The 13,030-nt window shown below is 33.3% G+C and overlaps 2 protein-coding genes and 1 pseudogene across 7 annotated transcripts in view; 2 read left to right on the top strand and 1 right to left on the bottom strand.

The window, feature by feature from the left end:
• Positions 1-12,468, top strand: part of LOC126621364 (disease resistance protein RPV1-like) — a 162,623-nt gene extending 150,155 nt beyond the window's left edge. The window contains exon 8 of the mRNA XM_050289842.1: positions 10,643-12,468. Coding sequence (XP_050145799.1) covers positions 10,643-12,382 — 1,740 coding nt within the window. The 3' untranslated portion in view covers positions 12,383-12,468. The remainder of the gene's footprint in view (positions 1-10,642) is intronic.
• The window catches only part of LOC126621359 (disease resistance protein RPV1-like), a 249,955-nt pseudogene that overhangs the window by 46,351 nt on the left and 190,574 nt on the right, over positions 1-13,030 (top strand).
• Positions 1-13,030, bottom strand: part of LOC126621407 (uncharacterized) — a 184,931-nt gene that overhangs the window by 171,429 nt on the left and 472 nt on the right. The window lies entirely within an intron of this gene.

Raw genomic sequence — 13,030 nt, 5'->3', positions numbered from 1 at the left:
TTTATATAATCTTTTATACAAAGTCTTAAAATGACATGCTTGATTCATTCAAAAGTAGGAAAAAATGGAATTTTTGCAGTGAATTTGTCCTCTTTTGGTTCAATGGTTTGGGCAATATGGACAAAAGTTACATTGGTTTTCAGATGGCATGTTTGATTCATTCGAAAGTAGAAAAAAATTGGGATTTTTGCAGTAAATTTGTTCTGTTTTGGTTCAATGGTTTAGGCAAAAAAGCAAAGCTGCCTATTTGGTTCAATAGTTTAAGCAAAAAACAACGTTGCCCTACTAAAATGCCATGCTTGAATGCTCCTCTGCGTGTGTGTGTTATGTGTTTTGTCTGCGTGTGTGTGCGCGCGCGTGTGTGTTTTGTGTTTTATTTGGTTTCTGCTTCAATTAGATTTCAATCTTTAGACTGAATAAAACAAAGAACATGAATAGATTGTTAATGGATTTACTATGTTTGGGAATTTCAGGAATTTGGTTCGTTAGAGGCAGAAGTTGGTCCCTTGACATTTTGAGGTGTATAGTTATATGCCCTTGGCATTTTAATGCAATTGAAAATGCATTACGCAATCAGAACCCGTAGCAGCCTGCGGGCAATTTATAATTATCTCTGAAATTGAATATGAGTTCCACACAATTTTTGAAACTGAACATAAACATTAACATTATTTTTAAAACTAAACGCACGCTTATTTTTTAAACTAAACACAATTAGGATGCATCGATTATTTCTTAGACTAAATATGGTATGACAAGTTATCAGCGGGAACGAGATCGTAGCTCTCTAGGTCACATATCAATTGCACCGTCAACACCATACTACCCACCTCGGGCATGAATCGGCTGCTCTGGCTTTGTCACACCACTCATCACTGCATTTGTCATTTTCTTTTGTGGCCTCGAGATATCTTCCTCCTCGATTACCAACTGCTGGTTTTCCTCGACAACACCAAAAGCCAATCCAACGGTCCCGTGCATTAATATCTCCCCTTTGTACATACCTTTTCCATTAAATACTATTCTTTTATGAAAGTATTATTTTCCATGGATTTTTTACCCTTGATCTTTTGTATACCCTTCCTATTTTTTGACATTTGAAATTTTACTATTTTAGACTACTTTTATTATTTTGTTTTACACTTTTATTTAAAAACATTCAAGCATAAAAACACTCTACCATATATGATCTTTTGTATACCCTTCCTATTTTTTGACATTTGAAATTTTACTATTTTAGACTACTTTTATTATTTTGTTTTACACTTTTATGTACCTCTTAAGTTCTTCTACTGCCAGAGCAATCCGAGGTCCTCCCTAGTCATTTGATCAAATTACTACTCAGCAATCCAAATACACTTTAATCCTCATAATAGCAGTCACATGCCCCAAAAAATATTTCATAAATCATTATAAGCTTTTACATCTTGCTTGCACTATGTTTGGCCTTAATTCTGTGTTCAAAATGAGATGTCAATGTTACCAAAAAGATTGAATCAACCCATGCCAAGAAAATGAAAACATGCCAACAAAAGGAGAAAATTACAAACTTGATAAGTATTTTTATGGGGAAAAATTAATTAAAATATGTGTACGTTCGTGTGTTCTTTACACATCTAAGTTATTATTAACAAAAAGTTTCTTTGGCAAATCAATATGCTCCTCACACCTATAAACAATGAACATTAAGTTATACATATATATAAACAATCATGATCATAGTAGAAGTCGTAGACAATATTAAACGATAAATCAATAATAATGACTTACCTGTCGAGTACGTTTCTGAGTCTTCTCTACTATTTCAAACTTGGGGTATTTGTCGATTTCCCCTAAACTTGTAAGGAGCTATCAATTTCCTGCCTGAACTTTTATTTTAGTCAGTTGTCCCCCATGAACTTGTAAAATTAGCTAATTTACCCATTGACATTAGAGTTGCCAATTTTTCATCCAATTTCTATCCAACTCGATCACATGTCAGAACGAAATTAACGATTTTTACGAGGATTAGTTTACACAGCATATGTTTCTTGGCCTAGGATGACTCAAACTGATGTTCAGAAGTACACTAATATTTTTTGTGAAAGTTGACACAGATGGAGGTGGGAAAATCACTGGTGAACAAGCCTGCGACCTATTTCTGAAAGGGACCACCAAGAGGTAGTACTATTGTCTTTGAATTCATATTTTGGCTTGTGTTTTATAGGCACAGGTGCATGTGGTTAAGGAAGCTCTTTTCTTTTGTTTGTTTCTCTTCTATGTTCTTTTTTAAATGTTAGATAGGGTATTAACAGAGTTCGAACCTATAACGTGATGCCAAAATAATACTTTTCTTCACCAAAGTTTAAATTCCATGTAAATATGTGTCATTTCTCAATTTCTATGATTGAGAGTTTAAAATTAACAAATTTCATTCTCAATTCCATTGTTCTTTTAGATTAACCAAACAAGAAATTTCATAAATTCTAGAAAATAAAATTCATTCATTTCAATTTCCGTCATTTTAAAATTCCTTAATAATCTTAAATTTCTTTAATTATTTTTATTTTACCTTTTCTGTTTAGTTTAGTTTAGGTTAAGTTTTGTTTTTTGTGTTTTTTTTCCGGTTTTATTAATTTTAGTTTTAAATCTTTCTAAATTTTGTTTTTCATTTTATAATCTGCATGGCACATATATTGTGGGACCCACGACGTCCATGTAAGAATAATAGAGAAACTGATAGATTTTTTAACGAATGTATGAAATTAAAACAAAATAATAGGTAATGTATGATATTGAAATATTTTAAAGATGTTGTATGAAGTTGTAATTGCACCTAAACTTGAGGTGGTAAAATGTAATTTACCATTTTTTAAATGTTAGATAGGGTGTTGACTGGGTTTGAACCTATAACGTGATGCAAAAGTAATACTCTTCTTCACCATTATGGTAAAGAAGCACTTGCTACGTTTCTCTTCCATGTTAGCCGGAGTTAAAAGTTTTTTATTTGTCCTCTTCTCGGTGAGGGATGATTAGACTTGGCATTCGTGTCGTGTTTTCCGTGTTCGTGTCGTTTTCGTGTCATACCCGATATCTTAACGGGTCGTGTCGTGTAACACCCGTTAAAATAAACGGGTAAAATGACCCGACCCGATAATATTAACAGGTAATATGACCCGACCCGTTACCCGTTGAGGAAAATATATTTTAAACCAATAAATAATCAAATGAAAAAACATAATACTAAATAAGTATATACATTCCATATTATCACATCCAAAACATAAAAACGCAATTTTGTTTTAAGTATATTTTCGCTTACCTAAAGTCTTTAATAGTTTTTTAATTAATGTAGAACTGTAAAAAAATATAGAAAAATATATATAAACACTCATAATGACAAGCTTTATAACTTTCATGGAGATCTTAACTTCGAAATTCGCCACTATAATCATATAAATCATAGATCAAAATTTAACCGTTGATTGTCAAATTTCGTTTTTTTAGATTTTCTTTTTTGAAAACATGATCTATTAGAGGGTGCATGTAGATGAACGGTTTGGATCGTTGATATTATATTTAGAGTTTTACGGTTAGTGAAAATATTGTTTGACGTTTATAAAGTTTCTACAAATTATATGACATTGACTCATATTTCAGTTAATCGTAAATATCGAAACGTGATATCATCTTCTTACATCCGCCAGATGATCATGTTTTCAAAAAATAAAATTTTAAAAATGAAATTCAGTAAAAAGAATAAAGCGTAAATGACAATCGACGGTTATTTATTGCTGGCGGTCTAAAAACTTTTTTCAATGATCCAACCGTCAAACTTATTTGTACACATTCCAAGATTGCATACGTAAAAAATCGTAAAAAGAAAACATTCAGAGATTTCGTAACGGAACAAAAGTTTTCAACGGTTATAAACGAAAAATCACAATTCAACGGTTATTTTAGCTCCGATTTTGATGATTTTTTACAGATAGACTCCTCGACCTTATAAGAATGTAATGAATAAATTTGATCTTTAATTTAAAATATTTACACTAGTGGATACCACAAAAACTTATTTTATACTTAATAGAAGTATAATATTAACTCTAAGTGTTTGTTTAATCTACTGTTTTGACGCAATATGCATTCTACAAAACATTTTTCAACGATCCAACCGTCAAACTTATTTGTACACATTCTGAGATCGCATACGTAAAAAATCATAAAAAACAAATATTCAGATATTACGTAACAGAACAAAAGTTTTCGACGGTTATAAATGAAAAATCACAATTTAACGGTTATTTTATCTCCGATTTTGATGATTTTTTTCAAATACACTCCTCGACCCTATAAGAATGTAATGAATAAATTTGATCTTTAATTTAAAGTATTTACACTAGTGAATACCACAAAAACTTATTTTATACTTAATAGAAGTATAATATTAACTCTAAGTGTTTGTTTAATCTATTGTTTTGACGCAATATGCATTATACAAAAACTTTTTCAACAATCTAACCGTCAAACTTATTTGTACACATTCCCAGATCGCATACGTAAAAAATCATAAAAAACAAACATTCAGAGATTATGTAACGGAACAAAAGTTTTCAACGGTTATAAACGAAAAATCATAATTTAACGGTTATTTGAGCTCCGATTTTGATGATTTTTTACAAATACACTCCTCGACCCTATAAGAATGTAATGAATAAATTTGATCTTTAATTTAAAGTATTTACACTAGTGGATACCACAAAAAGTTATTTTATACTTAATAGAAGTATAATATTAACTCTAAGTGTTTGTTTAATCTACCATTTTAACGCAATATGCATTATACGAAACTTTTTTCAACGATCCAACCATCAAACTTATTTGTACACATTCCCAGATCGCATACGTAAAAAATCGTAAAAAACAAACATTCAGAGATTACGTAACGGAACAAAAGTTTTCGACGGTTATAAACGAAAAATCACAATTTAACGGTTATTTTATCTCCGATTTTGATGATGTTTTACAGATAGACTCCTCGACCCTATAAGAATGTAATGAATAAATTTGATCTTTAATTTAAAGTATTTACACTAGTGGATACCATAAAAACTTATTTTATACTTGATAAAAGTATAATATTAACTCCAAGTGTTTGTTTAATCTATCGTTTTGAAGCAATATGCATTCTACAAAACTTTTTTCAACGATCCAACCGTCAAACGTATTTGTACACATTCCAAGATCGCATACGTAAAAAATGGTAAAAAACAAACATTCAGATATTACGTAATGGAACAAAAGTTTTCGACGATTATAAACGAAAAATCACAATTTAACGGTTATTTTAGCTCCAATTTTGATGATTTTTTATAGATACACTCTTCGACCCTATAAGAATGTAATGAATAAATTTGATCTTTAATTTAAAGTATTTACACTAGTGGATACCACAAAAACTTATTTTATACTTAATAGAAGTATAATATTAACTCTAAGTGTTTGTTTAATATACCGTTTTGACGCAATATGCATTCTACAAAACTTTTTTCAACGATCCAACCGTCAAACATATTTGTACACATTCCGAGATTGCAAACTTAAAAATCATAAAAAACAAACATTCAGAGATTACGTAATGGAACAAAAGTTTTCGACGGTTATAAACGAAAAATCACAATTTAACGGTTATTTTAACTTCGATTTTGATGATTTTGTACATATACACTCATCGACCCTATAAGAATTTAATGAATAAATTTGATCTTTAATTTAAAGCATTTACATTTTTTTATATATGAGTGATTGTATATATATATTTTTACATTTTTTACACTTCTACAATAATTATTATTAATTTTACTAATTTTGCCCTCAAATAATAAACATTATTCATGAGGGTTTGAAGGATTTTAAAAATCTAAACGATAATATAAGTGTAACAATTATCTATTCGTAGATAGAGGAATAATGATAAATCACGAGTGTTTATATATTCTTTCACATTTTTCATACTTGTATGTATGTCTTCTTAGTTCTTGCATATACAAATAATACTAGTATATTTTAATTTTGGACAAGAATATGTTATGTAAAATTTATCCTAGTAATGATAATAAGGAACTCTCATAATAAAAATAAATAATGACTAAAACTTTTTTTTTTTTATAATTTATATAGAACAATAATACAAAACTATATATTTAATATAGAATATATTGTATATATTAATATGACTATTGTATTTTATAATAAATCTTTTAGTAATTAAACTTTAAAATTATTAAAATAATTTTTTTTTAACGGATCGAAACGGATTACCCACGTGTATACTTGTTAAGAACCAGTTATTAACGGGTTCTTAACGGGTCACCCGATAGTGACCCGATAAGTTATCGTGTTGACCCGAAACCCGTTATTTTCGTGTCGTTTTCATGTCGTGTCACCGTATCGTGTCAAAAACTGTCAGGTCTAGGGATGATTAACAATGTTTAGTTCCTGGCAAGTGTCTTGTCATAACTGCTGAATTTGTGGCTGCATTCCATTAGGCTTTAATTGATCTCATCAGCCCATTAAATATACCTCTTATTTTTAGCCCACATGTGAAAGCCACGTGATGTGGCTAGGGTTTTTACATAGCAGCAGCTGATGCCCTTAGTAGTCAGCAAAGAGGAAAAGAAAGGCCGCCGACTGCACCATTTGTTAGAGAAAAAGAGGAGAGCTGCTGCCCTCATTTGGTTAGTAATCCCTCAAAGTTGTATTTTGTAAATTAGCTTTTTTTGCTTTTTATAGAAATGAAATTATTCATTATATATCTTACTCTGTTTGTTTTTTATTTGGTGAGTGAGAGATATTAAGTGTATTAAGGTGTTGGGTTGTGATATTGCCAAAACACTCTCATTTGATTGATAGGGGATTATTGTTGAGCTCCTACTGTTTTGAAGACATACTCCAGTGACATTGACAGTTGAGGAATCTTGTTAAATCTTGATGCCTTTTCTATTTTATTCTTGCATTTCATTTGGTAATTTCTTATAGGTTAGTTTGAGTTAGTTTCCAATTGATTTGGTGCTATCCTAGCACAACATTAACAAATATCCAAAGACTTGGAGAAATAAATTTTGGATGCTAGAGAGAAAATTGATTATTTCCGGGTCAAAATGCAGTGAGATAATTTGGACAGAGCTGCTGCCTGTGAGATAATTATAGACAGAGCTGTTGCTTGTGAGATAATTTGGTTAAAATTCAAAGTTTTGAAATTTTTTTCATTAGTTTTCTTTAACTATTAAGATCGTTTAATTTGATTTGACTATAATATGGTAGAGAGATTAATAATTGTAACGAGTGTGTAACATCTTATGGTGAAATCAAACAAAATGAGTTTGTGACTCTAAAGATTTTTCATTAATAATTTAATGAGTTGATTTGTCACTTGTGCTTGGAAATACAGATTCCAAATCCTGTTCAATCTCCGAACAACTGTATTCTCAGCCCTCTATAATCTTGCAGTGTGGAATTCACATATTTTCTTTTGGAAATTCTAGAAATCTCCGAACAATTGTCTTCCTTTTGACGCTTGGATTAAACGGTTCTCTTAACAGAGGTTCTGAAAAGCTTCATTACAAAAGATTGAAAGAGAAAGCGCCAATGGAAATAGAAAACAAGGAAGAGAACACAAGAAAAAGGTCTCAAGTTGATTTTTTGCATCCTTTTTGTGTGGTGTTTTTCGGTATGCATAATAATCTGAATTATGTTTTTTGACTGTATGAAACATAACCAAAACTTGACTTGCAGGAATCGATCAGGTACGATGATGATACTGATTGTGAGACGAGCAAAGCAAGGAGAAAAGGTTCGCATTTATATCATTTTATGGTTTTCAACTACTGGTAGTTTTACATGCTGAGATGACGTCGTTCATACCAAGATTGCAAATATATGAATATCTTTATTTAAATTATAGTTTTTTTCAAAGAAAATATGTGCCTATCATGTGCTCCATTTTCTACTTTCGTTCATCTCTCTCTCATTGAAACTTTGTGCCAATTCTAAGTAAATTCTCCTTAATTCGTGCAACGTCATAATTTTTATCTCCTTAATTAAAAATTAATCTGTCTGCAACTACGTCTTTTTGCTGGATCTGAAAACTAGAGGTCATGGACATTGCTTCTTCTTCATCATCCGCTGCTGATAACCCCCCACGTCGAGGAAAGTATGATGTGTTTCTCAGTTTCAGAGGTGAGGACACCCGCCTTGGTATTACCAGCCATCTTCATGCTGCCTTAATTCAGAAGAAAATTGAAACCTACATCGATAACAGACTTCAGAGAGGAGAAGAAATCGGACCTGCCCTTCTAGAAGCAATCGAGAAATCCACCATTTCGGTGATCATTTTCTCACAAAACTATGCTTCTTCCTCATGGTGTTTGGATGAGCTTGTGCATATACTCAAATGCAAGAACAGAGAAGGCCGGTTGGTTATACCCGTATTCTACGACATCAATCCATCTGATGTACGAAAACAACACGGGAGTCATGAAGTTGCATTTGCTCAACTTGAAAAACGTTTCGATAAGGACAAGGTGCAGAAGTGGAGGGATGCTTTGACGACTGCAGCCAATCTATCTGGGTTTGATCATTCAAACAAATCTGGGTAGCTAAATCATTCCTTAACTTGTCTAAAGTTATAAATTTTCTTTAAACTTGTGACAATTTGATTTGTGCTAAGATTTGGTAAAGCGTATTTAAGACTAACTATTGCTTTTCTACCTAATCATATACATCTATACGCCAGGACGGAGGCAGATCTAATTCAGAAAGTTGTCGATCATATTTGGACCCAATTGTGTCGTGAATCATCCTGCGATTTAAAGGGCTATGTTGGAATTGAAAGCCGCATCAAGAAGATAGAATCGCTATTAAGCATTCATTCACCAGACGCTTGCATCACTGTAGGTATTTGGGGAATGGGTGGTATTGGCAAGACCACCCTTGCCGAAACTGTATTTCACAGACTCTCTTCTAAATTCGAAGCTTCTTGTTTTGTTAAGAATGTCAGGGAGAACTCAGAAAAAGCTGATGGACTAGATCACTTGGAAAAAACACTTCTTAAAGAGATATTAAAGGAAGAAGGTCTATCCATAGGAGCACATGGTGTTCGAAAAGGGCTCAGCCGCACAAAGGTTCTCATTGTTCTTGATGATGTGAGTAGTTCAATGCAAATGGAACGTTTAGCTGGCAGTCGTCTTCAGTTTGGCACTGGAAGTAGAATCATTATCACAACTAGAGATAGGGGCACACTTGGAAAAACTATTGAAGAGGATAATATCTACAAGGTTGAGGTATTAAAATCGAATGACTCTCTTCAGCTCTTCAATTCGCATGCTTTCAAGGATAACAGTACTTGTAGAACAGATTATAAGGAGTTGGCAGAAAAGGCGGTGGCTTATGCCAAATGCGTTCCTTTAGCTCTTATAGTTCTGGGGTCCTTGTTCTTCAATTGCAAGAGCAAAGAAGAATGGGAAGATGAATTCAACAAATTGAAACGATTTCCCATCGAAGATATCCAGAAAGTGTTGAGAATAAGTTATGATAAATTGGGAGACAATGAGAAGGATGTATTTTTGGATATAGCATGTTTTCATAAAGGGAAGTCTGTGGTTGAGGTAAAACGAATGTTAGATGTTCGTGGATTCTTTGCGACATCTGGAATTAGAATTCTCATTGAGATGTCTCTCATATCAATTGATTCAAAAGGAGGAATGGAAACTAGAGAGATGGACAATTTGCTACAAGAAATGGGAAGGGAAACCATAGAGATGCACGATTTGCTACAAGAAATGGGAAGGAAAATTGTTCAAGAACAAGGTATTAAAGATCCCGGTAAACGGAGTAGGTTGTTCAATGATGAGGATGTCTATCGTGTATTGAGGAGTGACACGGTAAGAGCCAAATGCATTCCATTTTATTCTTTTCTTTTGTTTTTTTAGAAAATAAAAATTACAAACTTGAGATGATAACAGAGCAAAGTAAAACTAATGTATAATAAAGAAGTGAGATTGTTAAAAGATGAATTAGATTGAATATCAAAAGATGAATTAGATTGAATATTTATTGTGTTAGGAAGTGTTTGGAATATGAACAAATGTTTGTTTATTTAGACAAGTAGGGGAGGATACAATTATGTTGGATATTTGACTAGACTTAGACACTTGTACATGATTACCATCGCAAATACTCTTTGTTCCAAATGTGCGTTACATTTTAATATGTTTATATTCACATTTAAACTTTCTTCTTATTCTCAGGAAACTCCAAATGTTGAAGCCATAGAGTTGTATAATCTTCAAGAGCGACCGTTGAAACATGCAGACTTCAAAAATATGTCTAACCTAATAATGCTAAGCTCGCTTGGCAAATTGACCGATTCTCTAGAGCTTCCCGATTCTCTTCGTTATCTTTACTGGCTTAGTTATCCACTGGAATCTTTACCGTCAAATTTTTGTCCGGAAAATCTAGTTGAGCTTCATATGCGATATAGCAAAGTTAAGAAGCTTTGGAAAGAAGAGCAGGTATGTTATATTATATGCCTATTTTAATTCTTGTATAAAATCAAGTGTAGAAATTATATTAATTCTTTATATTTCTATTTAATTTGTTGCAGATACTTGTCAACTTACAAGTGATTGATCTGCGGGGTTGTTCAAATCTAACTGAAGTTCCAAATCTCTCCGGGAGTCTAAAAATTGTGGAGATAAATCTCGGGCGCTGTCGAAGTTTGGTTGAAATTCCTTCGTATTTTCAACATCTTGACAAGCTTACTCATCTTGAGCTTAGAGACTGCACCAGACTCGGGTATCTTCCAGAGATGCCAGGAAATATTAGATACTTAGATTTACGAGGTAGTGGTATAAAGGAGTTGCCTGAATCAGTTTGGTCTAACGAAAATATTGCTTACTTGAATTTAAGGCAATGCGAAGACCTTAAAAAACTTCCAAGCAGTAGGTGTAAGTTGAAAAATCTCGAGAAACTGGATCTCAATTCGTGCTCTAAATTTGAAAACTTTCCAGAGATTTTGGAGCCAATGGAACATTTGAAGTCCTTAAGTTTAATTCATACAGCAGTTACAGAGGTACCCTCATCAATCTGTAACTTGAAATATCTTGAGAGTCTTGATCTCACCAAGTGCTCTAGATTTTCCAAATTCCATGAAATCTTGAAGCCAATGGAACGTTTGGTGTCTCTTTGTTTGCAAGACACAGCTGTCGAAATGCTTCCTTCGTCTATTGGAAATCTAAATAGGCTTCAAGATTTAAACCTTAGTCGCTGCTGTCAACTTAAGGATGTCCCAAAAAGTATCTACAGTTTAATCAGTCTTAGACGTCTCAACTTTTGGGGCTGTCGGAGACTTGAAAAATTGCCTTCCAGCTCTGTTGGTTTTCTCTCTTTAGAAGAACTAGAACTCAGCTTCAGCGGTATATTGGAAATACCAGCAAGCATCAAACAAGCTTCTCGGTTGTCTATGCTCCACTTATGCTGGTGCAGCCGGCTTCAATCTATACCAGAGCTCCCAATGCTATGTAATGTTAAAGCTGAAGGCTGCACGTCGCTGAAGATAGTGTCAAGTTCAAGGACAGCCCTCACACAAGGTTGGGATAAACCTAATTATTGTTTCAGACTTTTTACTAATTGCCCAAAATTGGATAATAATTCAAGGAGCAACATAATGGATGAAGCACAGATTACAATTATGCGAATGGCAACTGTTGCGCCATTAAAGGATTACTGGCGTCATAGACCCTGGGCTCATAATCCCTGGCCTCAGATTAACGTTGTATGTCCAGGAAAAGAAATTCCAAATTGGTTCAGCTATCAAAATGAGGGATCTTCAGTAGACATTGAGCTTTGTCCAGATTGGTTTCGAACAGGTTTATTTGGTTTCGCTCTCTCTGTTGTTCTTTCTTGCAGTTCAGACGTGAAGTATTTATTCAAGACGGTAAGAGCTCATTTCATTGTCAAAGTCATGGGTGAAAGCCATGAACTGTTCAGTTCTAAGTACATTATCCGAGGCTCCAATGACGGCCAACATCACGTGCATGTGTGGAATGAGGCCTTTAGAAGTGAAGAGGTAGGAAAAAACTGCTCCCCTGATGTTTACAAACTTGCCAAAGAGGCCTCTGTCGTCTTCTTGTGCCCATTTTCTATCGAGGTGGAAAGCTGTGGTATATGCCCATTGTATGCCGAGGAGGCTGAGAAATTCAAATTTGGTCATGTGTTCATGTCGAGGGGACCAAAAGTAGAAGAAGAAACAAGACAAGATAATCATTCCAAAGGTGGTGTATCAGGAGATGAGCCTCAAGTTAGTGGATCAAGTGATGAGTCTGAAGCAAATGAAAGTGATTAGGAAAAACTTTTTAAGGCAAATTTGTACTTTGATAGCTCACTTGTCTCACCAAGAAATAAGACAACAACCAGGCAAGGCTTTTATTATTTGATATTGTTTATGCTTTATACATTATAAAGCGAGAGTTATGGACAAGTGTATAACTAGACATTAATTAACACATCATGCCAGGGCAAAGTAAAAATCTCACAGCCAAGTGCGATAGTTTGAACATTCAACACGACAAAAATATGCGATTGGATAAATCAAACATAACATTGCTTGGTAGCACTGCTGGAAGAGGGCGTCCCTCCCTAAACCGCTCCATCAAAGATAACGTGGCATGATGGGTAGTCATTCTATCAATCTAGACTGCACAATGAGACATGACTCAATTTAATAGTATATATTTATGGATGTTCGTATGTGAATTGGCCATCAAAAGATTACTCCCAATCACAAATTAAATTTTATATCTACAAAATATCTATGGCATCTGTAAGTTTTTAGATCAAAATACGAAAACATCATGCAAAGAATGAACATCCAGCAGCAAAGCATCTCGCAGAAAAATATGCTTGATTGAGCCTGTTATGTTCAGCAATTCAAGCTAATGAGAAAGTGCATTCATATAATCAATATTTAACATAACTCTCTCAACCTCACTAA

The sequence above is a fragment of the Malus sylvestris genome, chromosome 5, assembly GCF_916048215.2.
Source record: "Malus sylvestris chromosome 5, drMalSylv7.2, whole genome shotgun sequence".
Lineage (NCBI taxonomy): Eukaryota > Viridiplantae > Streptophyta > Magnoliopsida > Rosales > Rosaceae > Malus > Malus sylvestris.
The sequence above is the reverse complement of the archived record's forward strand: the minus strand, read 5'-3'. Positions and strand labels throughout refer to the sequence as shown.